The following is a 27,437-nucleotide window of genomic DNA, read 5'->3' on the forward strand; positions in this document are numbered from 1 at the left end:
TTCAAATTCAAGGTACAACATCTCAAGGCAAGTGTTGTACTTTTTACTCCACTAGGTTTGTCTCACTGCTTAAATCACAAACTTCTTTTCAGATTACAGTTTTTCATACCGTCCTTGTCCAGTGAAAACAATACATCTCCAAAGTGGGTGATTTTGACCTCTAATGTTTCTGATCAAGGATCAAGTGTTCCTTTGTGTGTTGAGAAAATTCTCCTGTTTCTTAAATAAATATTTAAAATCTGTGAACGTATAGAACATGGTGCATTGCTACTAAGTAGTATAGGTCATCCATGAATAACTAACGCAGTATATACATCAATGTATGAAAACATCGTATAGTATATAATAGTAAATCCAGGGACCATTTTCCTGCAGAATGAGTACTTTTGCTCTTGATGCTTGTACCTGGCACAGCTGAGGTCTAAATCTGTCTTTACAGTGAAGTATTTTCACAGTGTATTGTTATTTCTAAAAGACCCCATCCCCAAAATAAGCTAAGCCTCTGAATTGTATTTACATGAGAGAATACAGGCTTTCAATTTGGTTCAGTGGTTTTAAAAAGGTGCAGCACTTAGGATTTAGGATCTATAGGCAGAAATGTTATCTACGTAACAGAGCGGGTCCTCTTTCACAAAGTCGGCCATGTTTCTACAGTGGCCTAGAGCGGACAAACATTGCCTTTTGTGTTTTAAGTGGCAGCTTGGATTTGATGGCACAGTCGCACCCCAAGACAAGAAAGGAGAAAGAAGAGGAATGCCATTTTGAGCTGTGAAAAAGGAAGGATCATTACTATTTAGCAGAAGAAAATGCAGGCGAGTGTGATGGGATTGGAGGGATGAGGCGACGGGTTTTCCATTAGTTGCAGCCTCATCGCTAAATGCAAAAAAATCCTTCACATTGCATCTTTAAAAAAAAGGAGCGGCTTTAACTTCAGCTTCATCCCACACTCTTTACCATGCAATTTATTCTGTGTTCTTACTTGGGGCTCCACCTTTTCACCCCATATTTATTGCTTTAGAAAAACACAGGTGCAAAGCAAGAACATAAAATTCCAGCTGATAAAAGATGTCAGAGTCGCCATATATCATTTCCCCTTCAACCAGAAAACATTTTTATTATTTGAAAATTGTGTGTTTCAAATTTAAGGCATCCCTCTGTGGTTCAGATGAATAAATCTGGTACACCTGTCCGGCCTCTGCTCCTTGTTTTTCATAAACCGTTCAGATCTGAACAGGCCAGATGTGCAAAGCTTTGAATGTAGGAGATTGCTGATGTGATTTCACAGCTGCCTTTGTCCCCATTTTCTCTACTGCAATACATCAAATTATTTTATTTTTTTCTAACTCATGTCTTCTCCCCTTTGGCTTTTAGTCTTTTATCTCTAGGATCTACCTCTTTTTTTCTGTATACTTTTCTTGCAAAGCTCCCATCTTATTTCAGAGGTATTAAGAGAGTGATTCATAAAACATCCAAGGACATCTCTGTTCCTGCAGTGTGTGTGTGTGTGTGTGTGTGTGTGTGTGTGTGTGTGTGTGTGTGTGTGTGTGTGTGTGTGTGTGTGTGTGTGTCCGTCCAAGGAGAAGACCAGCATGGTGCTGCTGAGGCCTAAATCTGTCTCTAACTCTTAATTAAACCCTGGGCTCCAGTGGCCCTAACTTATTAAAAGACCAAGAGTATGTAACATCCACACACACACACATCTCGACACACATGCACACACAAAAACACACGCAGACATGTCGATGTACTCACACACTTCCTTTAAGCTCACAACATCCCACCTTTAAGCTACCAATGATTTAATGCATCTCAATATTTCACCTGCTGCTGCTTAGTGACCCAGTTGCAGAGAAATAAATTATTTCCTGGACTCTTTCAGCTCTAGCCTGAAAGTACTGACGGAGATTCTGCAGGATGGCTACTGAGTGGACTTAGATTAGTTTTAGTACTTAATGTGCATACTTTAAGTATACACAGAGAGGAAAGTGGTGGTGAAGTAAAAAGAAAGAGAGCAGACATGCAAAGCATCCTGCAACCTCCACTAGTAGATAATTGCTAAATATTTATGGAGGAATGCAACGCTGCATGGATTCTGTTTCATAATGAAAGTTGCCATTTCCGTAAATCACTACAGCAGAACACGAACATACGACGACGGCTCATAGGAGACCGTTTTATTAAGTGCACGTAGTGGATCTACTGACATACGCTGGAAATGAAATGAAAAATAATACAGCATGTCAAAATATCAACATCCTTGCATACATCAGCAATTCATCAGTTCCCATCTGGAAAGCAACAACAGTCATTCACATATTGTGGATCCTACAATTCAAAACACCGAGTGCTTCTCGACTATCGTGATCAGCTGCAGTCATTAATGACAAAATCCAGACGGCTGATATGTTTCCTCTAAATGCACCCAACAAGGACCCCGACAGAAAGCCGCCACCTCTGAGCCCGGTTCAGTTTGAGGTTTCCTCCCGTTAAAGGGGAGTTTTTCCTCCCACTGTTGCCTAATATAATACCTGATGCTGCTCATGTGGGGACTCTTGAATCCTTCATTTTGAATTCCTGAATCGTTGGGGGTCTCTCTCTTAATTAAAGAGTTTGGTCTGGAGCTGCTCTTCATGGAAAGCATCTAGAGATAAATAAATAAAGATTGATTGATGTCTTGAGGTGGTAACTGGTTAGGCCAGAGGAGCAGGAGCCCTGTATTAGGGCAGTGCAATGAAATGATGACGGTAATAATCTCGATTTGATTCTCCTTGATAGAAATATAACAGATGTTCTATACATTTTCTGTATAATTAAACCGCCCATACACCAGGAGGGGGGGGGGGCTAGTTGCCAGTCTTTATTGATTGACAACCGTAACTTCAATGTCCATCCACTACTAACTTCTCTGCTACACCTTTCCTTCCCCTCCGATCTACTCTCCATCACTCTACGCCGCTCACTCTCCCTCCTTCACTCAACCACACACTCACTATGTACAAACGCTGCCCTATCCTCATAAAGGGGCTCTTATAATAGTGAGGGGTAGTGACTTTGCTTTTTTTTTTTTTTTTAAAAACTGACCACAGATGAGATTTTTCTTTTATCCGTTTATCGATCGACATTATTTTGATGAGGTTTTTTTAATCTTCCTCAGATTTATGAGATGTTCTGCTGTTTGGCAGCTGTTGTCAGGAGCAAAAAATCTACTTTTAAACTTGAGAGAAATGATGATTTGACATTTATCGTGATAAATTAATATCAACTGATAGTAAAATCATTATTGTAATAAGTCATGGTCACGTCACCCAGCCCTACTCTGACTGATGATAAATCTGATTAAAGGAACATGAAATTCATAAAATCATAAATGATAAATTAATCCACAATATTTCATAAAACACTGTTCACGCAAACCCCTTAACAGATATCGATAATCAGTTTAATTCAAATTAGCCTGTTTAGTACTATAACTCATTTCAAAATGAGACGAAGGCCCATTTAATCTCATTAAACCTTCCCCAAGAGAAATAACGCAATAAAATAAAATTACTGAGAGTGCCGACACATCTAAAACATCCATTATCAGCCCTTGAAACACGAATGAGTAGCCTGTAGGTGAGCCGTGGTCATCACATCAGCAGCAGCATTTACAGGTTGTGAAGTCTCACACATCCATAGATTTTGAAAAAAAACATGAACACATACACAAAAACACACAAACTCTCTAATGTCCTAATCTCTGCAGCATCCATCTCTCACATATAAATAAACATGAATTTGCATGAATTAACCCAAGATTTAAGAACACAGAGGCCAACACACACCAGCTCCTCCACCCCTGACACTGAGATGTAAAATTCAGGCAGTTTGCCAACACACATATCAGATGCATGGTGCAAAAAACACATCCAGCAAGGCTGCAGATTTGGAGCCAACACGGGCGAAGCTTCACTCATGCACATGAGTCTAAATCAGGGCTTAGTTAGCTAAATTAATTCAGCTGCAAGGGGAAACTCAAAGGAAGCTTCACCAGTGAGACAATCACTATAAATCTGATGCTCTAATTTCCATCCAAATCCATCAGGGACACCTGTCAGACCATAAAAACCAGCAGCAGGCCACAAACAGGCCACAAACAGGCCACACACACTGACACACTAACACAGAAGCAGCTGTCTTACCTGAAACAAGGTGCTTGTTAAATTGGCTCTGTTGAGCTGTGAAGACTCACTTCTGTAGCTGCCATGTTTCCAAATAGTTCCCTGCTAACTCGGACTTGACTAGCCCGCCAGATGAAACCACCCGGAATAAGATCTCTGCTCATTGTACGCGCTGTGTGCAGCAGCGCCACCGCCTGGTGGAGAGAGTCAGAGCAGCTGTTTGTGCAGTGGGAACGACACGGGTGTGATTAATTACACTGATGATGGCTGATTAAGTCTGCTAAATACTGGAGCACTTCATGTTCTTAGTGACACCAATGCTGAAAGCTTCTAAAGACATAAAGAAATAGACGGAACACGTTGTGCTTCTTCTTAAGTGCAAATATTCATTCTATGGTGTGCAGCAGCTTGTTGTTTATTATAATGCATTAAAGTTTATGGAGGCACACTTCCCTCCGTGTTTTCTGAGTATCACAGCACCTGTCCACACATAACTATCTTTGGTAAAGAGCACAGGTGTGATTAGTGGCACACAGGATGGCTGCATTGTTACTGGGTGTTTTCAGGCTCCTGGTTGCGCTCACTGATTAAGCGACATGACTCAGACCAGACCAGAATGGATTCATGCAATTATAGTAACAGCTTTTCCTGCTATGACAAAGGAAAATGTCTACACAGTAACAAAGATCCATTCAGAACCCTCAGTATTACACATATTTGAATATAATTTTCATTATGATGACAATCACAGTTTTAAAATGCCAAAATGCTTTAAAATCCAATGCAAACGTATCTTTGAGCTCCCTGTTGGCTGCGTCGTTCACTCAGCCAATACATTGATGTCAGTTCATACAGAAAGTACACATATTGTCCTCAGGAAAAGATTTTTAAAAAGCCATTCAAAATAAACTCTGCCTTTTAATGCTGATCCTCCATTTGAAGCCCTGTCATTGGGACAGGTGGAGGTCACCAGCAGTGGCTCTAATAAAAAATAGAACTGATTAGCAGTTTTTAAATATTTCACAGTTTGCATTTGTTCATTAACAACGCAGAAAAATGATTTCAGCAGAAGGTTTCCTCAGAGTCCAGAGTCCAGCCTTGTCAAACAGGAAAGTAGAATCAGGTGCTCGACACATAAAAACAGTACAGGCTTAAAATAATCTCAATACATAGTACAAAAATAATAATATTCAGATAAATCTCTGAAATAATAACAATAACAATAATACAGAGAAACAGGAGACATAAATGCACTTTAAATATCATCAATAACAACTTCAGCTCATTTTGAAAACCAAACTCCAATCTCCTTTCCAGGAAAAACACATTTTTGTATTCATTAAATTCCCTGTTAGTTTGCACTTTCTCAATTTAAAGTCATGGTCCCCAGAGAGGGCTGAGCAGCAGGAGGCAGAGCAGAGGAGCATCAAAGGCGGGAGAGGAGACGGAGAGACAAGGGACGAGTCCACAGGGGAAACTGACAGACACTCAAAGATGAATCATCTTTGCACTGCGAATGAATTGGCCATTTAGCTCCATGTGTGTGTTGAATGAGGAGGTTGTTTGTGTCTTCATGTGTGCAAGTGTGTGTGTGTGTGTGTGTGTGTGTGTGTGTGTGTGTGTGTGTGTGTGTGTCATGCCAGTGCTGGAGGAGACAGCAGCATTTGCCCTGTGACGAGGCCGTGCAGATTGGTGTGAAGTGAGAAGCCAGTTCAGATCTGCGTAGCAGTACTGTGCATGTCACATTGGATCTGATGGCCCTGAGGTTAAAGGGGAAACAGCGGGGCGTCACTTTTAACAGCCCCTCTGTTCTGCTGATGATGAAGCAGGGACGAGTCCGGCAGCGGGCTCTGTCCACGAGGACGAGCCAGAGGTGTCGACCTCTGGCGCCACACACCACAAGGTGAAAGAGACCAAAGTCATAGAAAATAAAACTGTTGTGAGCAGTGGTGTGAAGTAACTAAGTACGGTTACTCAAATAATCTTAGATAAGTTCTGAGGTGCTTGTACTTTACTTTGGTAAATGTGTGTGACAGCAGTAGTTATTAGCACCTTTTCAGATTAAGACATTTTATATATAAACTCTGATTATTTGCATTTATGATAATGATAATGGAGTATATGGTATTTGGCCCACTCTGTAAAATGAGTACTTTTACATACTTACAGTACATTTGGATAAAAATATTTCTGTATTTGTATTTAAAGATCATCCTCCAGACATGGTGAAGACATATAAGAATATTCTGCTTTGTGTCTAATATGTTTTCTCACAAAAAAAAGTACAAACAAAACTGCTTAACAGATTAAAAGCAAACATACTTCTAGCTTTTTTTTTTTTAACCTTTTTTCATTTCAAAAGTTCAACTGCTGGATGCAAGATGTCTCCTATTTCACTAATAAAGTCTGAAGAGGCATCCATACCAACTGTGTTGTCATAAAATCTTGCTTGTATATTATATTTCCCCTGAGCAGATAAATGTGAGACAAACTTTTAGCTTTAAACTTTGATGCATTGTGATGTTCAAATTCCCAAGTGAAGTAACAATAAGCAAAACACAGTTCTGAGTGGAGAGGAGCTTTAAAGAGAATTTTGAATTCAGGACTTTTACAGTATTCATAACAGAGTGAATTTGTAATGTATTATTGATACTTTAACTCCGAAGAAGTCACATTTAGCAACTTTAGGTGACAGATCATGAAATTTGAGTTGGTTGGAGATAAATCAGCTGCAAGATAAATACACATCATTGCTGGAGTTTTGACCTCCTTGGATAAATGCATATCTACAGTATTGCTTGGCTTGGCAGTCAAAAGTGCAAAATTATGATGAAATTATGTGAAAGCTCACAGCTGTCAATCACATCGTATCCATATCGAATCCTCTGACTGTGAGAAAAGGAGACTGAGTTGGAGTCAGAGAGAAAGACTGAGAGAAACGGATCAAAGTGGCATAATGCAGAAAGATAGAGGGGCGGAGGAGAGAGCAGAGCATCGGTTGTTGTGCTGAGTATTCAGATGTGTACAGTGGAAAGCAACAGAATGTGAGGCTCGGTCTGAAATGAGGCAATGGGGCCTGCTGCAATGCAATCGCATGCTGGTGAAAGGAAACCACTGGCTCTGCTCTGCTGGAGTCACTGAGTGTGCGGACTGGAGATCACCCTCATGGTATCGAGAATAACTGACGCCATACACAAACACTCACTGACAGATAAAGGCTGCAAATGCTTCCTGTCTTTTTGTAGCCACTTTTGTTTGCCTGGATTATGATGTTGTCCATGTTGCTTCATAAGCGTCCTTCACGGCTAAACTGTCACTATCCGAACACCGACCTTGGTGTGATTGTTGTGTCCTCGCGTGTGCCGCTGGCTGCGAGCCTCTCCATGATTAAAACACAATCAAAGTTGTGAATGAATGAAGTCAGCTCCTGTGAGAGCGCTAATGAAACAAAATATATTCATGTTTGCTTGAAGACCCGTGGTGATGCGCGCCCCTCGTCCATCATTTGACGACACCAGAGCTGCTACCCAGATGGGGAGGACATTGAAATTTCCTGCTCTGCCCAAAAACCTTCCCAGAAACCTTGGAGATTTAATTAATCTTCATTTCCCTCCTGCTGGTTTGTGCCGTGTCCCCGTCTCTCTTTGCAGCATCACCTCTCTCCATCTCTGAAATGAAACCTCGTGTGGAAAAACTTCCCGCTGAGTGAACCAGATGCAGTGTGTGTGTGTTTGTGTAAAAAAGAACCAGCCTGTGCGCACGCATGAGCAAACCGGTGGAGTCACATCACCAACGTTGTGAACATGAGCCATGGATGTGAAGGAGTCATTTAAACCCACTTCTCTGGAAGATTTACAATCCGGGATCCAATTCAACACCACGAGAACTTTACCTGCTCAGAATAGAAAAGCAATTAAACCTGGAAGGAAGTTATTAGTCCTTGCGAACATAAATAGCACCTGTCATCTGAGTGCAAGGGTTTAGTCACAGCATCAAGGCAAGGCAGGGCAAATGTATTTATACTTTATAGCATATTTCACATCCAAAGGGCTGAACAGGCAACAGCAAGAGGCACAAGTGACAAAAACAATAATAACTAACAAGCAAAAGCACACAAAGTAAAAACAATAAAACAATCCAACAAATACATTTGATTTAAAGGAAAATAAACTAAAAGTGATGGTTGAGAGGTCCATTTTTAACTTGTAGTCTGAGCTCTACAGGCAAAGTGTTCCACATTTTAGCAGCATGGAAGCTAAAGGCAGCTGAACCATGTGTAGTCTGGACTCTGGGAATAGCCACTAATCCAGAACCAGCCAACCTGAGAGGTCTGTGAGGTTCAAACTCAGCCAGGAGCTCTGATAAGTTCTTTGGACATGAACCGTTCAGTGATTTGTAGACATGCAATTGAATTTGAAGTTGATTCTGTGAGAAACTGGTTGCCAACATTGTGACCGGAGAACTGCAGTTACATGCTGAGCTGTTCAGGTCCTCGTTACAACCCCGGCAGCAGCAGTCCAGATCAGCTGAAGCCATCTGATCGCTGTCTTAAGCCCTGATTGGTGTCTATTCACATGGGACAAGTATCACCAGGGACCTTGTGTGATTTAGAAATTAGCCGTCTGCTTCTGTGTGTTCGCAGGGGTTAAGCGAAGTCTCCAGCTCAGGAGGCGGAGTGGGTCGTCCACTAATTGGAAGATTGACGGTTCAATCGCCTGCTGCTCCAGTCCGCATGTCAAAGTGTCTTCGGACAAAATACTAAACCCCAAATTGCTCCTGAGGGCTGTGCCACTGGTAGCTCCTACCATCAGTGTATAATTGTGCATGAATGAGTCCATGTGAATGTGATGTTAAAGCACTGAATGTGCAGTGAAGTCCATTTGCTGACATTTCGACCTGGATGGTATGTCAAGGCTCTGCGTAACATCCACGGCATGCCAGGCAGATGTATTCACAGATATGTCATGAGTGTCTACTATAAGAGCCATATCAAACAGAAATTACCTGATAAGGTGGCGTCAAGGACCATGACATTGGAGATATTAAGACCTTTTTGAAGTAACTAAGTTAAGTGGCCTTTGTAGTTTTACATACTGCGAGTTATCACCAAAATGTAGCTGAATATTTCTGTGGCCTATAGATATTTAACAGAAGAGCTTTAGCACTCCTATTCAGTACACCAGAGAGAGATTCAAAGTAGTTCTATGTATCAAATGATAATTGTTTGCACAAGAACACATCTTCGAGTAGCCGCTCTTGAGAAAGTTAAAGTTGACTCTGACTCTGACCGGAGCTGCTGCTCTGTTGTTTCCATCCAACCATGTTTCAGTTCCAAGCTCAATGTCAAGTTCATGATGTAAAATAAAATCATTCATCAAAAAGGATTTGCTTCAAAGGGATCTTGCATTCAGCCAAACCAAATGCACGGTGTCAGGGTCAGGTTCAGAGATGATTGTTTGTTGGTGAGGAATAACAATTAGGTCTGATAGTTATGTAAATTGACTTGGATACACCCCGTTGCTTCCATCTCTAATCAGTGCAGAAATTTGCAATATTACATGATCAGGGCTGATCTCACATGGAGTAGTTCTCTGTGAAGGAGAATTAGTTGAATAAAACCCAGAATTAGTGGGAGTTTTGTAAAGGGAGTGAAACACCAAATGAAAAAAGTTCTTTCAAACAGGAATCTGAGAGTCAGAAGATTTTACTTGATCGATATGCATGTGGGGGGAGGGGGGGGGGCTTTCTGCTTCCCACCACATTAACCAAACACAGAGCAGCAGAGCAAAGATGAGCGAGTCAGAGAGAGCTCTTGCCTCCACAGTTGGGTCATGTTTCCTGACCTCTCACTTGTGCTTTCCTCACCACCACCTGACACACTTGAATATCCACCACATGTGATTTACAGTAAGCCAGCGCCTCCTCCCCTGCATCCATCTCTCTCTACCCTTTCGGCCTGTCATTGCCATCTCCAGCGGGGAACCGGACTGAATAATTGAACGGTGAACAGAAGATTCATGAAAATATTGGCTGCCAGAGCGCTCCGGGGGCCCGATGCTCAACACAAATCTCCAGAAACTGTGAGAGAAAGCAACAAACTCATCCATATTTACTGTCTCATCACATCACTGTACACTCGGGGGAGCAAGAGGGCTGTAGGGCTTCGATGCCTGTACGAGCGGACAGGTGATCTGAATAAAAAAATAAGGCTCTGCAGTTTTTGACAGTTTTATTTCAAATGTCTTTGCTGGTTTGAGGGTAACAGTGGGCCACTGGCTTTAAAACCCCAAAAGTTTAGAAACCATCGAGGCAACATAAGAACGTCAAACAGTTACAGGATAATATCTGTGCACACATCTGTATGTGTGAGTCATATCAGCACACAAGAATAATAAAAAAAGAAAAATAAATTATATATTTATCAGGTGATTCAAAGGGATTTACAGTCTCTGGAGCACAGGACACCCTCCACCCTCCATCCATTTTCCACAGATAAAGAAATTCCTCCAACTGTGAAAAAAAATAAAAAATAAACCTCATGGGGAGCAACAGACGAGTGACCCCTCCTCTTGAGCAAACTCAAGTCGAGTTACAATGTGAGAAATCTGGAGAACAATGTCATGGATTGGTTTCTCTTAAGTGATCGTTTGATGTTTGATGAGCAGATCAGACACAAGGATTTAACCCTTTTCTGCCTCGTTGTTTAACTGAAATCATACGATATCATATGATTGGCAGTGACATTCCTGCTTTATACAAATAAAGCAAGTTAACTGGCAGCGTGGAAAGCCCATCTATGTAGAACTAATGGAAAACTGAAAATGGAGGGAGCTATTATATTATGACATCATGAGCTCGTGTTTCATGTACATAGTGGACATCCCAATTTCATGCAAAAATGAAACAAAGAAATGCAACTTGCAAAAATGCAATTCAATTCTAAGTGGATTTAAGTATAGAAAATTGACTGAAATTCATTGGAGGAAGTAAACTGGCGCATGTAGGTCAGCTGCTGGTAGAAGGAGGTAAATCAGAGAGATATAATAAGGGGAATCTAATACCTCAGTGACGAGTGCACACAAAAATGTGCATGGAGTTTGCAAAAATCAATGCCAGCTTCATTCTTCTTGTTTTCACAGCTGAGAGATAATGGAGGGATATTGCAGTGATTGTGAGACAGGGATTAAGAGAGACAGTGAACAAATAAGTTGGAGAAAAAGAGGGGGGGGGGCTATGAAAAGGAAGGGACATCATGTAGAGAGAGAGAGCACAAACATCTTGCCACCCGTTTGCTGATATATTTGTTAACGCTGTTCTCCTCCTTCAACCTCTCTTTCTCCTCCCCTCTGTCTATACCCGCCCGCTCTGCACTACACCAGTGAACCCACCATCAAAGTCTTATCCACAGCCATGCACACACACACACACACACACACACACACACACACACATGCACACACACACAAACACAGCAGGAAAGCCAGATCAACACACTGAGCTTCAACTGGTTTCTTCTGAAGATTCAGAGGGTTTAATGAAGCCCAGTAATCATTCACACACACACACACACACACACACACACACACACACACACACACATCAATGTGTGGTGCGGCACTATCTTTCAGTGTAATTAGAGCAGATCTGGTGCGAAACGCCACAGTAATGGGAGAGTGTCATGATTTGTCAGAGATTTAAGAGACGGAGACAATTGAGAGATAGAAACAGACAGAGAGAGAAGTGGTGACACATTCGTTTAATATTCCGGCTTTGAATTTGCAATTGTGAAACCACTCAGTCACTGTCACCACTACTTATAAAACGAGCTCCCTGCCAGAGATTAAAGCTGTTTAAAAATGTGACTATTCCTCAGTTTGTGACATTATGAAACACCCTTAAAAGGTTACAATCAACAATGAACATTTGTTTGCTTATCCTGACAAGCGAGATTGCACTTAATCATCATTCATTGCATGGCTCTACAGACACGTAACAGTCAAGACCGACATGAAACCCACAACAGATACATTCAAACTGCTCCTCGGGGCACGCAGAGTGTAAATATGTGGTGCGGTTTCAGCTTGGCTGGAGACTCTCTGCTTGTTTGCAGCGTTTTATTGCACTAAATCGGTGATTCTCAACCAGGGGTACTTGAACCCCAGGAGGCACTACTGTCTCCAGGGGGCACAGAGAAAGATCACGGAGAAGATTGGCTTATTGAGAAATCAGGTCACAGTAGGCACACACCCCACCAGCCTCAGTACGTTGTGACACCTGAACACATCGTGCTGCAAATGAGTGTAGAAATAGGTAGAGGAAAATAATGGATGAACAGCTGAAGTGTCCATATTCTGCCGCTCTGAGTCGTAGTCAGTACAAATGGAAACACGCTACAAAAAGGGACCCAGCCTTTATTCCATTTACATGATTACCGTGGCGTATTTGAAAGGAAACTAGTCACAATATTTGTATAATTAAATCTGTTTTAAAAGTTTAAAACTCATTCAAAAGAACACATTCTGAACATGATGGCCCTTTGGCGCACTTGAGCTCAGCTGATAGCTCTGTCTCTGAGTGCACTCGACAAAAAAGGGTTTGGGAACCAATGCCTTAAATGATTTATTCATAGTGCACGGCAATGTTGACAAATATTTCTAATACAAGTGAGCACATTCGCTGTTGCTCGTTTACCCAAGGACACTGCGGGTTGGCACTGAACCTGGGACGTTTGAGCTATGCAGGTTTTTCTGGTCACAAAGCAAATGAATCATCCCTGCATTCTGCTCATAATCACATTATATTATCATTAATTCAGCTCCAGGCAAAGAGCACAAAGTCCTCTCGCTTTATGCCATTTTCTCCTCTTTTTTTGTGAAGCGGTGTGTGAAAATCAACAATTATGAAGTCTTAAGTAAACTTGTTATTAACCAATCAATGCAACATGTCATTTCAGTAATTGTGTTCTGCTCATCAGCCTCCTACTTGTTACTGCGTGAAAGAGGCCATCAGTCACACACTATTGTGTTTTCACAGGGCAATTCAAAAACATTCAATAACCATCACAAAAGGTTTTCTTTGTAGGTTTGACACACTGAATTAAACGTGATTGGATTTTTGAACGTCTCTGAAATAGGGGAGTCTGATTACTTTTCAGAAGCAAAAGAAATTTTTAGTGCTGCTTGGAGTGAGGTGGGAACACGGTTATTGCTTGAGTTGGTCTGAACACAATAAAGAGCCATTTTCACAATAAACTCAAATGAATGCTGCAAACCTCTCCAGGGCTGAAGAGAATAGAGATGAGAGAAGATGATAACTGCTTATGGTTGAAAACCTGCTAACCTTGAACGCACAGTGAGATGACAGCCTCCCTCCACCTCTTCGGTCCTCGTCTCACCCGTACCTCACGCTAATGCCCCGATATCTGGGTCTAATAATTGATTGATGCAGATCACTAACTACTGCGAGTTGATCATTCATAATTAATGCCAATATCCATTAGGGCCATGTTAAAGTGTCATAACACATCATGACAGTCCAGGCATTTGGTGCATTAAATGGGTTGCCACCAAAGGTTATGCAGTTTGAACTGGGACATGGCTCGCTGTCTTTCCAGCTGATTTTCAAGACCTTTCCTAAAAATCATGTGGATCCAAATCCTGATGAAAACCAACAAGCAACTGCAGACTTTCTAACAAGGCCGCTCACTTCAGTTCCAGCCCTTTTCTGGCCACTTTATTCTCCTCATAACACATCCGACTACTCACAACCAATTATGTCTCCTGTGTAATACGTGACATTCTGCTAGCCTGGGCCTTTGACTGTTGTTTTAAAGCCAATTTTGGCACCAACCACCAGCTTGTATTTTGCACTGCTTCTCAAATAAGTTATCTTTCTCAAAGTGACAATGCCTGCGGGGAACTGTGTTCAGACATATTTGCGTTTGTAGTGTTTGAATTAGCCCCTTTGAAGAGAGTAATGTGAATGCAAAGTGATGGGGAAGGAGACATCTGTGAAGGTGCAGGGTTTTATCTGCCACACACGTACTTTGTGTCCTCACATCCGATCGAGGAGGGTTAGAAGGCTTCAGGGGTCTTTTTCCATTAAGGATCTCACTCGTTTTAGCCTTCTGTCACGTCCTCCCTGGGAGCCACAGGGACCGACTTCAAAGGTGTTGGTGGAAACAGTCTTAACGGGGTTCTATTCTCGGGCCGCCATCCTTTCAAGTGCTGGCTTAGCATGTCAGATAAAACACACTCACGCTCAAATATTTTACCCTCGTTCTAATTTCTGAAATTAGTGGAAAGTCTGTAGGTGACGTGCAGAAAGCTCACTGCTGTTTAGCTACCTGAATGTGTGGAATTTACCTCTTAGGACATGAGACATGAGTGAAAAGTGAAGCCAAAGCAGAAGTGCCTTAAACCTGCATTCTTTCTAATGGCCAGCAGGGGGCAACTCTGCTGGTTACAAAAAGAAGTCTGAATGAATGGAAGTCTATGAGAGAATAACACTATTTCTCACTTGATTTATTACTTCAGTCAGCACTTTCCTAATGGGTTTATGGTCTTCAACACAGCATGATGTTCATTTAGTAAATTAAGGTCCCATTTAGAGGAAAATAGATGATAGAGCAGGGTCTGCTTGAGGGCTGGACTACGTTGTGACAAACCAATCAGGGGCGAGCTTCGTGGGACGAATGTCACTTCTGGCTCCACAAAAACAAGATGTCAACAGCCGTGAAACCAAAATGGCCCATGAAGCGAAACTCGAGGCCTCAAAACGGCGGTCCACAAACCAGTGGGCGACGTCACGGTGGGTACAGTCAATTCTTATATACAGTCTATGAGCTGCACTCAGGCACAGTGGTGCTTTTGGCTAAACGCTAATGACAGCATGCAAACATACTCACAATGAGCATGGTAACATACTGAATTCATCCTCTGGGGACCATGAATGGACCATGAAACCACAGCCATACACCAGCCTGTTCCTTCCTACATATCATTCTGGTATTTTTAATTGTTTATTTATTTGATTATATATGTGCATATGTATATATGTGTGTACATGGTTCCAGACTTGCCCATGTGTTGCTTTATGGCTGTAAAAACACTGTTTCAGTGAGACATTTAAGAGCTGTAGCTCCGGGGGGGTATACTACAGAGGGATTATGAGATGATGCCATTAATCTTTTTCTATTTTTCTATCTTTAATGTTCTCTCTGATGTACCCTACTTGTGAGTTTGATGTTTTGACCAGGATGTGGATGTTTAAAGTGTGGTCTAGGTTGGGGCTAGGCATGAATATCCGATGTATTGTGTCCATGCCCTGTCTGATGGTGCATGGAAATACTTTAGGAGGAGAGAATTCTCAAAGGAGCTGCTCTTTATGTACTCTGTATTCTTTTCCCATAAAAAAGTACGGCAAAAAAAAGACGAAGCACTGAAAACGAGCCACCCCATATCACTTGCGTCTGCCAGTAAGCACTTTCAGTTTCAACTATTCAGCACCACTTTTCCCCTGAAAAAGACCCACATCATCACACCCACTGAACCACTGCAGAGATGTTTTTGTACTTTTCCACTCATGTTTATGTTTGGCTGAATTTATATCACTTTATGGTTGGGTCTGTATGCAAGCATACACTTTTGTGAGAGGTTACCTTTGGCCATTTAAGGTTACAAATCCCTGAGGTTGTGTAGCAGAAATTCAGAAAGGTCACAGAACAAACTGCTGTCCTGTGCTGTGCTTTGGTACATGTTTAACAGGTATCATCCTCCTCTACATGACAGAACAAAGCTTGAGAAACACCCTGACGTAGCATCAAGGCTGTAGCTCCATGAAGTCTGTGCACCCATGCATGTTACTGCATGCGTGCAGGCAAAAGCACAGACTCTGCATGCATGGATGTGTGACATGTCCATGGTCTGTTTGGAACTGAATTATTCAGATGTGCTTTTTCTCTTAATTCCAACCCAGTGGTAAAAGTTAATGTGGAATTAGTCCCACTTTACTCTGTTGATCTTTATGTGCACATGCTGTTATTACACATCATGATAAACGAGCCCCTGTAACCATCTCTCTCTCTCTGAATAATCAAGGTTGCATCGTGTCAAGTTGTGTGAGTCAGCAGAATATGAGAGCGAGAGTTCTCCTGATGTTGTTAGAAAGAATTTGCACTGATTGTACTGCATTGGCAGTGTTTGTACACACTCAGTGAAATATGTTAACTATTCAGTGCTTCATGGTTGAAATTACCACAAAAACAAACACCAAGAAATGTAGTATGCATTGAACTAAAATAACACTGGGGACTTTGTGCACACCACTCTGCACTGCTTTTTCACTATGACTAACTCTCCCATGTTTAATAAAACCTGAAAGAACAGTGCACACACACACACACACACACACACACACACACAAACGGAGCCTCTGCTTGGATCTAGCTTTAACTAATGGTGGTGAGGCTCAGGCGCTATGTGAGTGAAGCTCTGTCTCAACCATAAATCATACATTTATATAAACCATTCCTGCTTTTGAGCTCCCATTGCATCTTTTCCTCTATCCATTTCATCATTTGTTTACAATTCAGTCATTTCAATCATTTATATTAAGGGTTAGGGATTAACTCCTCTGTTGTGGCACTAACTCTACTCACTTCAGATTTCCTTATTGATGTATAATGATTGATACAACGATCACAAATACAACTAGTGCTACTAGCATGACGCCCAAATTTGACTGGGCTACAGGTGGGCAATATATTTTCTGAATGTCTTACCGATTAATTAGATGTCACAGTGGCACTATAACCATGCAACATTGAGGGTGTTAATAAGCCCAGGCAGATGTGTTCACATAGCAAAAACAGTGGAAACAATAAATGAGGAATAATCTCCTAAATGTTATGCTGAAGAGAAAAACTGCCTTTCGATTTATTAAACTAGCAAAATTGCCAAACAAATACAGGTTACTGTAGGTGATTTTTGCTCCTAGTGTGTTAGTTGTTTTTAGATTTAATAGGTCTGCCTATTTAATTTTTGATAATACTTGGCTACATACTAACTATGACTTATAAACCAGGGAACAACAATGAAAAATCTAACCAGGCTTTGTGAAATATTCAACCTACATACATAAGTATCACTAGTGTGGGTTCAGAAAAAGGACAAAGACCAAAGGAGCGACACAGTTATCCGACTCGTGGCCCTACCTATTGAGGTTCAAGGAGGCTGCCTTTTAAAATCTTTCGCTCCTCTGCCTCTGTGAACGGCTCAGGCCGTCGATGTGGGCACTGCAACATAATATGATGTGATATGAAGTTGGCTCTATGTGTTCCTCCGGAGCCCAGAACAGTCCCAAAGGCAGCAAAGCATGAAGGCACGCAGAAAGGTCTCAGATCTGGAAACCAGTTTGACCTTGTGCACACAGTTTGAAGGCACCAAGGTCTGAGCCCATCTTATATCAGAGACAGTCTCAACTTTCATTTCATGACCTTTCCTGCTATTTCAGCCTGCACGTCAAGTCGTCTTTTCATAGTTTCAAGAAAATGTTCTTTCCTCCACATCAAAAAAAAAAGCTGCTCTCATGGCTCAAGGTTCAATGAGGAGTTTTTGTGCTTGAGTCCGTGTAGACTGAGTAAACTGAAAAAGTGCCGGTCTCAGTTCAGCAGGACACTCATGTTGAATCATGTTTGATGTTTTGGGTTCGCCTCAAAGGGGGGGAAGGAGGCAGCACCACGGCCATGTTTAGAGACTGCAGGAGCAAGAGAGAGCCTGAGCTGTACAGTACTGAGAATAAGAACAAAGCACTCAATGACACAGAGGAAGGAATAACAATGAGTGCTGTGCCGCAGTGTTATGTGATTCCACCGTGAACAAAGACACTAAGTGTGGCATAGGGTTTGTGTGCGTGCGTGTGTGTGTGTGTGTGTGTGTGTGTGTGTGTGCGTGTGAGGGTTTGGGATTATTATCAGAGCACAAGGAGCATGTATATATCATTTCACTAATTACTGCTCCGTGCTCTAATTACAATGCAGCAGGGACACATTCAACTCTCAGATCCTTGCTTATGTAAAATCTCTATATGGCCTCTGTTGTCAGTCACACACACACACACACACACACACACACACACACACACACACACACAGAGTTTCTTCTTCTTCCTGCCTTCCTTTTGAAAATCCTATCGGCTCTCCGTGCACTCCATACAGCTGTCACTCCCCTCTTTCTTCATCTTTTGTCGGCTTTCCCTCGACTCATCCTTGCTAAAATGTCTGGAAAGCAATTCGAAAAAACGAGACCGAGCATATTTTAAATCTGAGAACATGTTTCTGGTAAAAGTGCATCATAAAAAATTGTTGCTGTCCCTCAGAGTGACTGTTATTTGGCTGATTTAGGAGACAGGTGGGAGGGTGAATCTAATTTATAAACACCACAAAAGAGGATTTATTTGAGATGGAAAGTAGATGCAAAGTTGATGGTCCACTGCTTTTTTTAAGGGATAAACTATAAACTGGGCAGCCAGCCTCCTGCAAGTTTTAGTCACTTTATTCCAAGGAAGCTGTGCTGACCATAGAAATGAGGCAACAGACATTCGTCGTAACAAACACCATTAAAGATCCTACTGGCAGGCACAGTCCTAAGCACAACGTGATAATTCAAGATATGTTTCTAGACGAATCCGCTAATGACTTAACAGCGAAAGCGCATTCAGCTGACTGCATAAACACTGGAAAAATAATGTGTTAGTCACTTTGTGTCCCTGTTTTAATAAAGGTGAGCAGGAAAAGGACAGAACAGAATCTGCAGGTACTTTGGTTTACCTTTATCTACTTTAGTCCAAAATGGCAGTGTTTTATTTTGTTTGTTTTTTTCACCCTAAAGGACTGGACTGAACAATGAGTTCCAGAAATACGTGCAATTTACAAAACCACTGCCCAGAAAAGTCTACCTCTGTCATTTTTCATTAACTACTAAATTGGGCTCACAAATTTGGAAGCATAACGACATTCATTTATATGCACATAATTTTGAAAACTGCTAAGATGTGCATGTTGCCTGAAAGGCAACAATGTACCACAAAGGAATCTCAGTTTGCCACCACGCTGCTGTTGTGTACAGAACTATAATAGCTACAAGTACAGAAGTCAGCATGACTGGATTTTTTTTTTTCTGCAACTCTGCTATAGTTTAACCTAGATTTAGATGCTAATTTCTCTCAAATGCTGTGCGTCTCAATGCAAGATTTCCATGTAGTTCTACGTTAGACCAGTAAAGTGATTATTTCCAAGCACCAACATGTCGAAAGACGGCGATTCTTAAAGGTACTAGTCCAGGGTTTGTCTTACCCTCATCTAAGACCAGTTCAGGTCTCCTCCTGGCTAAGTGAGGCCACCAACATCACCACCGTACCAGGAAGTATTCACATTCAATGTAAAAATACTCCATTGTAAGTCATGCATTTAAAATCCTACTAAAATAAAAGTACAGAGGTATATCAGCGAAATGTACTAAGTAGTATCAAAACATTAAAGTATTCTTTTTCTGCAGAAAAAATGGCTCCTGTGACTGATATATCATTAGAATAATGTGTGTAAACAGCGTTTTACTGTTCTAGCTGGTGGATGTGTAGCTAATTCATCTACTTTATATACAGTTAGGTAGTTTAGTCCGGTGGCTGTGCTATAAATAATGGGAGCGGAAAGAGGAAAATAAATGAGTTCTTTTTAACTTCTCTCCAATTTGTGCTTTTTGTGAAATACTAGATAATTGTATATCTTTTGGCCTCCAACTGTTTTTCAAAGGAAACCAACTGAATGTGGAGACTGTAGTCTAGCGTCTAGCGGGGAAATAACTCTTTGGTGGAAGTGCTAACAACTCATACACATCTGACATGTAACAAAGGACTCACCATAGACACTGTTTTTTTTTTTTTATAATGAGTCATCCTTAACAATGCATTGTAGGCTTATCTGATGTTTTGTTCAACGTGAAATATTAACTGAGAAACTGTAGCTGCTAAATAAATGTGGATATTATCAAGAAATCCACAGATACCTCAGAATAAATGCACTTGCACCACAGATCATAACAGTGAAAAATAAGCTAAGGCCCAAACCAAACCGCTAAATCTAGCTGCAGCTATATTATTGCTGGATCATCATTTCACATCATGAGATTTATGGAGTGAATGAAAAGTTGAGATAACCACATAGGTACTAAAATGAGGTTTTCAGTGCAACAAGCTTACTCTACACAACAAGGTGAGAGGCTCAGCAAACTGAGGATTATCTCAATGTGCTGCTCTCTCTGCACTGAGGGAGTCAGATGGGGTTTCAGCACCTTGCCTCAGTTTGCCATTACACCAGCCAGGCAGTGCTGTGCAGATCCAGGATACACAGATAGGGATTTTATCTCCCAGATAAGCTGTGAATCCTTTTGCATCATCCAGGAGGAGCTGGAGGAAGCTGATGGGGAAGAGGACATCTGGAGGATGCAGGGTAATCCTAGTCCACATATCCAACTTCAGATCATCTTTCCTGTGCGTTCTGATCTACTAAGTCGTGCTTCCCTTTTTCTCTTCATGCTGACCTGACTGGGCAGTAAAAAAAACTGGAGGGATGGACGGATGTATAGATTGACACGTGTACAGATCAGTCGCCATGTCGGAGCCCTGTTAAAATAAACCAAAACATCTGGACTGACTCTGAAGTAGACAGAGAGCCACTCAGTAAATTACATTTCCTGTTTTGGCGTGACACTGCCTGAGGGTTTGCGATAGAGATGAAAACTTCTCAACTCATGAGCCAACACCGTGCACTCATGTAGTTCGTTGAGCCTGAAAGAAAAGACGAGTAAAACACAACAAGCTTGGATCAATAAGATCTCCTATTTGTCTATTAAAATGAGTCTGCCCTTTAAGCTTACGGTGGCATCCTCTGAATTTTAAAGTTTTCTCTGGGAAAGTCTGTGCCATGCATAACAAGTATCAATCTGGCTTGACTCATTGTAGTGGTTTGCTCTTTCAAAACAAAGCCTTTTGTGCCATCTAGTGATGGAAAGCTCATTTTCACGATCATTACTAGACATGACCACCAGAGAGCAGCCTTTTGTGCCACCAGTGTCGTTCATTAGTGGATCTGAGTGTGAAAAGCAACACATATGGAATATAAATGGGGGGATATGTGGAGGGCTGCCTCAGGATAAAAATGACTGGCAAAAGTTCAGTAATTTAAATCATCAGAGAAGTTGGAAGCAGATGTATATATTCCTTTTCTTGTGTTACTGCTTTTTTCCTCACTGTGAATTTATCTAACTGGATTATATTTGTTGTGGATGCTGCTCTAAATATACAATTTCCCAGTCTGGCATCAATAAAGCACATCTATCTATCTATCTATGTGGATAGGTAAAGGAAATGTGTAAAGGAAATGTGTGAGCTCTGCTACTCATCAAAAACTGCTAACAGGGTGCCTCGGAAACAAGGCACTTAACACCCAAATGGTCCAGTGGAGATGCTCTGTGGTAGATTGTGGGTGCAGGCTGCAGCTCCTGGGTGTGAATGTGAGTAAACTGTGTGCGCATGATGAGCGGCAACAGTGAAAAATGAGCATCCAAGCACAGCTGCCTCTCTTACAGCAAGTGAAGGTAAAGAACGCTTTGCTGTTAACTTAAAAATGCTTGTTAACTAGAAAACCTGCACATCAATTTCAAGCCATTTCATGAAACATGTGCTGAAGCATTTTCATCTCAATACTGACGGCCAACATGTTATTATAGCTACATAGAAAACAAGCCAAAAGACAAATAATACAAAGACTCAGTTCTTTATTACTGTAAATTCAAAAATGACACGTTAGAGAGTATAATGAAAAAGCTCCTCCAAAGGATGGTGACACAGTCTTTCATACCCACAGTGGGTTTTCACACCATGAACATTTTATCATGAGAACATCACTTGTTTAATTCAGTCTTTCCCTGCACAGCGAGGGACATTTGAGTTTGCAGCTATTATTCATGACTTTATGTCTCTAAGCAGAGCTGACCACCTAAAACCTCAGTAGCTACAAACCAGTGACTCCTAGTACTGCTACATCTGAACACATCTAAACACACAGTGACGTATATATCTGGACATGTATTTAGCACGGCTCCCATTTGTAGTGTTACATTACATATGACGCACACACACAACGTATAAATGTACCAAACTTCAGAAATTTAAACGTCTTTTCAAGCTAAAATACACACAGAACACTTGCACATGGACATTTATGGCTGTGTGAGTGGTACAGGAAGTGGATACACCCACATTATATTATCACTGTTCTCGGCCTAATACGTGCCATTTTTAAAATAACCAATCTGCTGCACACTGTTGATCTACACTTTTGAACTACAACACTGTCCATAATTGTCAGTGTGCAGGGTTGGTGTGAGTGGTAGGATGAATTTAGGCAAATGCATAAGGCAGCTCTTGACAGGTAACCAATGTATAAAGGTCTGAGATACCACAAGCCACTCAGAGGTTTGTGCTGCCAGTATTATTCAGGTTTGTCTGCCACAAGCAGCGGTGCAGCGTCACTATCCTGCCATCTGATCAGTGCTGATAAAAGGCCAGACATTATGGCATCGTGAGAAACAGTTCTATTCTTTCTGTAACTGTAAGAGGTTGGTCAAGCTAATAACGTCCCTTCAAACAAGCTCCAGTTTCTCAACAGTATTCAAGTAGGCTGTGTGGAATATTAATTGCTGGTAGATTCTCAGATTTAGTTAAAAGTCAGTTTTGCACCTCTGGGGTTTTGTTCAAGTCAGTGGAGGATTCTGTGGAGGTATCTCTCTGGGTTGTTCTCTCCTCCCCTCCTCAGTCCTGAGCTGGTTCTCAGGGGTCTCTCAGAGGTCCCAGCAGGACTCTGACTCTCAGCGAGTACCACCGTGGCCCCTGTGTCTTTTCCTGGTGTCCCTCCGGAGGTGCGTCGGTGTGGCTCTGGACTGCTGTGTGCGGCTGCCTCAGAGTCACTCTCCTCCCGGGGATCCTTCCCCTGGCTGCTCAGCGAGCTCTCCCCGATCCTGAACATAAATAATTTAGTTGAAAACAATACAGATACCAGGTGATTTAAAGGTTGTGGGTGTATATGAAAGGTTAGTGGCTGTTCTTCCTACCTGAGGTGATTGAAGGCTTGTAGCCAGTGTGAGCCCAGTGCGCCTCTCCCATTAGTCTTCAGCCCTCTCCTGTGACTTCGAGCCCTCAGTCCTATCAAGGCCTGGGCCAGTTCAGCCTCATCTCCATGGCCCCAAACCAGCTGGGCCCTCTGCTCCGCATCCTGGTCCCCCGCTGCCCTGAACAGTCTCTGGAGCTGCCACAGATTCACGTTGCTGAAAATATTCCCCGATCCAGCCTTCCTACCCCTCCTGTCCGCCAGCCGCCACAGCGAGGAAGGCCCCTCCAGCATGGAGGAAGAAGGGGAGGCGTGTCCGGTTTCCATCCGGAGAAAGACGGGAAAAGGTGGCATACACCGGCTCTATTCTGTGGAAGAATCGGTAAGAGTTTCCAATCATTATGATGTGATTAGTGATGAAAAAACAACCCAACAAACAGAACACAGAGAAGATAAAGTGCATCAGACTGCGTCACAACACCTTTAGACATCTGTCACAACCCTGCAAGTGAGCTGTGAGTCTGATTCTTTAATCCCACTTTAGGAAGTGAGTGATGAGCTGTGCTTTAAAGCCCATTAAACTGCAGATGGCAACTTTATCTGTCTTTACTCACATATGGTTTTAAGTGGGACACTGACAGATAGGTATTAGCTGAGTGACCGAGATCAGGATTGAATGTGGCTCCACGAAAACAACGAAATAATGTTAAGTAAAAAGGTCCATTTGTCAGTTTTCTTTAGATCGTTCAACAGCAGATTGACTCAGGGAGCTACGATCATTTTGTCAAATGTGCTTTTAATGTCCATGTGTAATTTTTTAATCTTTCTTTTACAGCATAGATTTATCAGGTTATAGAAAACAATAACCTACATCACAATCAAATTATGAGCAGGAATGTACATTGTCCTGTGAATAACCACTACTACCAAACAGTAAGTAGGTTATTTGAGGACACACACGTGATGTTTCTTAAAATAAGCCTTCATTGATCACTGGAAGGGAAAATCGGTAGTTGCAGCAATAGCAAACAGAGAAAGTAAAAACTAAATAAGAATGATAGAAAACAAAAAGTAGAAACAGAAGCACAAATAGAAACAGCAAAGCAAAACAGCACACACCAGACTATCATGGGAGGCAGCGCCACACACAAATACATTCACAGCCATATTTTAATGGCACTGGAAGTAGGTTAACATGAACCAAACACCCAGGGCTTCTCCAGGACTTGTGTCATAACAGCCAACACTGATGCAGCCGCACTGGAAATTAAACAAACCTAAAACTTTACCACCATGCAACAACAAAGAGTCTCCGAAAAAATAAAGTGAAAACAGTCATTTTGAAACATTCTTGGTCCTGTGGTGGAAGATAAAGTACGATGCAGCGGCTCAGCAGCTTACTGTGGTCTTGTGTCCTCGTGTCCACGCTGGGCTCCATCGGGCTGTGGGCAGTAAACAGGAATCCCGTGACAATCATGTGAAAAATAAAAGGTCATCAGCTTACCCGAAGATTTGCTGTTATTTCCAGTGCTTCGCTCCTACAGCACGACCCTCCGAGCTGCGCGCATCGCCTTCTCCTCCTCCACCGGGAGCTTGCAGACGGGCTGCAGTGACGCAGGACGGTCTGTTTGTCCAACACTCACCTGCGATCAATTTGCGTACTTGAGCCGACTGTCAATCACAAATCAATGCCGTCAAGCCACCGATGAGGGCAGAGAGATCCGCTGCGCCCTCCTACCGGGGCTGGGACAGAGCTTTATGTCGGCCAATCACGTGTTTGTGGAGGAGGGGAGGGTGGCGGGGTCCGCCTCTTGGCCACGTAGGGCGTGTGCGCGCCGAAATCCATTGACGTCAATGAGGCTGGCTGGCACGAGGAGAGCCTGTCAGTTAATGTGAGGTTGGGTGGGGGGAGGTACCGCATCCTGAGCTCAAAGACGCAAACAGGATGACACATGGTGCATTAGCATGAGTAGCATGAGTTTTTACGCACATCTCCTTGTTTCCTGCCTCCAGACATGTTATTTAAATGTGCTCATGCTTGAGTTTAATAAAGCTTTAATCTGTGCAAAAAGACAGGAGGAGATGGGTCACTCTCCCCTTGAGACACGGGAGGGGAGAGGTCACTTCCCCCCGGGGGGAGAAATGCATCAGCAGATGAGTGGCCGCGCATGAATCCCTCCGTCCGGCAGAGGAGGAGCAGGCTTTGAATTACAGGCCGCCCCCTCTCCATCACCCAGCCCCCCAGCACAGACGCTACATTCAACAGAGGAAACGGAAAAGACGAAACATACAAGAAGGTTTTTCATTTCAAAACCCCGGGGCTGTGGAAAGAACAGAGAGTTCCTTTTTTCTACCTAAACTTTTCCAATTTTGGCTTCATTGTTAGACCACAAATCCGGCCCTCCTCCGAGTCCTTTCCACTTTTTGCCCATCTTTTCCCCAGCTGCTGTTTGCAGCTGGCAGAAAGCACCCGCCCTGTTCGGGAAAAAGGGACCGAGAGATGCCACCCCAACCTCCCCAGCCGCAGGTGAGGAAAAATATCCAGAAGTTCCTCAAGAGTTTTTTGGGAATCATCCGGATCCTGCAGATTGCGTTTGGAGCCGGGCTGTGGGTCACCATCGCCGCCAACAAATACGAAGGATCCATCCACTTCGTCCTGTTCGTCGCAGTCCTCTTCTGGCTCCTCACCCTCGCCCTTTTCTTCCTCACCCTCCTGGACAAGCAGGACCTCGTCCCGCTGCTGGGAGGGGAGCGCTGGTTGTCCACCAACCTGGTGCACGACGTGGCCGCCGCCGCGCTCTACCTGCCGGCCATAGGTGTCATGATCTACAAGACGCACCGCAACTCGTACTGCAACCTGGAGCAGTACAAGCACCCCTGCCTGTACAAGGTCTACCTGGCGGCCGCCGTGTTCGCCTGCCTGTGCTGCCTGACTTACCTGCTGTCGGTTATTTATGGGGCGTGCAGGAAGTGTCGGGGGGAACAGACGGTCATCTGATGAGACTGGAGGGGGGGGGGGTCATGGCAGCAGGGAGGAGGGAATGGGTCCTTGGGGGCATCCACAGCAAGATGAGGAATAGTTAACTTCACTGTAATCTAACTCAACAGCTACTCTAATGTTCACCTCTACTGTCCACCTACAGACTTTCCAACACCGTGGTGGTGGGGCAGAATTATCCCAAATCACTCTGTGGCCTTATAGTTGGTGTATTTAAAGGTTGCTGACATGGAAATACCCAAGCAGCTCCTGACACAGAGGCCTAGATGTCCAGGATTGGAGGTAGGATTGGATTGGGAGAAGTATTGAACCCCTTTATTAAGGTACAACTAACGTGTGTGTCTCCCAGTTGCAGCTAAGGCCGTGCCTCCACCTCTCACCTCAGTAATTTAATGTAATTTCCATCATAAAGAAACATTATAATATTAGTGGGGTAGCAATATATTCAATATCAAGTTTACAGTACAATTGCCTTAACAGATGTTTGGTACTGGGTAACTGTCTAATGTATCTAAAACCTCTCATACTACAGTTGTTTTCAGGAGGGATTCTTCTTCAATACCTTTTTAAAGTATATATTTTTATGTGTTTAGATGTTTTTGTATGACAACAGTAACTGGAGCTCGATGGACTAAAACATTTGTGGATATAATCTCTTTGACCGGCTGTGTTTTAGCTTGGTGCTCGGTCAAACGTTGGTTTTCACAGTTTTATCAGTGTCAGAATGCTGTAAAGGTGCTCAACAAGGCCGTGACAACAACAACAACAACAACAACAACAACAACATCAACAACAGCCTTTAAGTATGGATGTGATTGGTGCTACGATGTGTATGCTGCACAAAAATATTCCTTAAGTGTTCATTATGTAAAGCCAAAGAGCAAAGTGCAAGAATAAAGACCAGTAAGTGCGAGCCAGTGAGATGTTTCTTTGGTCGTGATCATGTGCAAAGAGGTGTTTAGACGAGGAAAATGTTCCGACAATGCTTTGTTAATTTTGTTTGACTAGTTTCAGAGTTTTAGAGGCGAGGTTTAGATTTAGAGAAGGAGCTGGGCCACGTGCACAAATAGTGCTTTTGGTGGCTTTTTCCAAATCAAACACAGACTCAGGGGGACTA

General features: G+C 42.6%; 3 protein-coding genes across 5 annotated transcripts in view; 1 reads left to right on the forward strand and 2 right to left on the reverse strand.

The window, feature by feature from the left end:
- Nucleotides 1–27,437, reverse strand: part of slc25a16 (solute carrier family 25 member 16) — a 391,343-nt gene that overhangs the window by 214,087 nt on the left and 149,819 nt on the right. The gene's annotated exons all lie outside the window — the stretch shown is intronic.
- Nucleotides 21,975–24,905, reverse strand: LOC139211052 (arginine vasopressin-induced protein 1-like). Its single transcript, XM_070841299.1, has 3 exons — nt 24,827–24,905; nt 23,327–23,690; nt 21,975–23,233 (listed from the first exon to the last, which is right to left on the reverse strand). Exons 2-3 carry the CDS (start codon nt 23,674–23,676, stop codon nt 22,975–22,977), a joined length of 609 nt encoding a protein of 202 aa, XP_070697400.1. The 5' UTR covers nt 23,677–23,690; nt 24,827–24,905; the 3' UTR covers nt 21,975–22,974.
- Nucleotides 25,547–26,320, forward strand: marveld1 (MARVEL domain containing 1). The gene has a single exon (XM_070841440.1). It carries the CDS (start codon nt 25,823–25,825, stop codon nt 26,318–26,320), a length of 498 nt encoding a protein of 165 aa, XP_070697541.1. The 5' UTR covers nt 25,547–25,822.

Source organism: Pempheris klunzingeri, chromosome 12, assembly GCF_042242105.1.
Source record: "Pempheris klunzingeri isolate RE-2024b chromosome 12, fPemKlu1.hap1, whole genome shotgun sequence".
NCBI lineage: Eukaryota > Metazoa > Chordata > Actinopteri > Acropomatiformes > Pempheridae > Pempheris > Pempheris klunzingeri.

What these genes read in the sequence shown, in the direction of transcription:
- LOC139211052 (XM_070841299.1), bottom strand. Translation starts at nt 23,676, where the DNA reads ATGCCACCTTTTCCCGTCTTTCTCCGGATGGAAACCGGACACGCCTCC. An exon ending in CAAGCCTTCAATCACCTCAG is followed by an intron (nt 23,234 to 23,326) that starts GTAGGAAGAACA and finishes ATTTATGTTCAG; the next exon opens with GATCGGGGAGAGCTCGCTGA.
- marveld1 (XM_070841440.1), top strand. Translation starts at nt 25,823, where the DNA reads ATGCCACCCCAACCTCCCCAGCCGCAGGTGAGGAAAAATATCCAGAAG.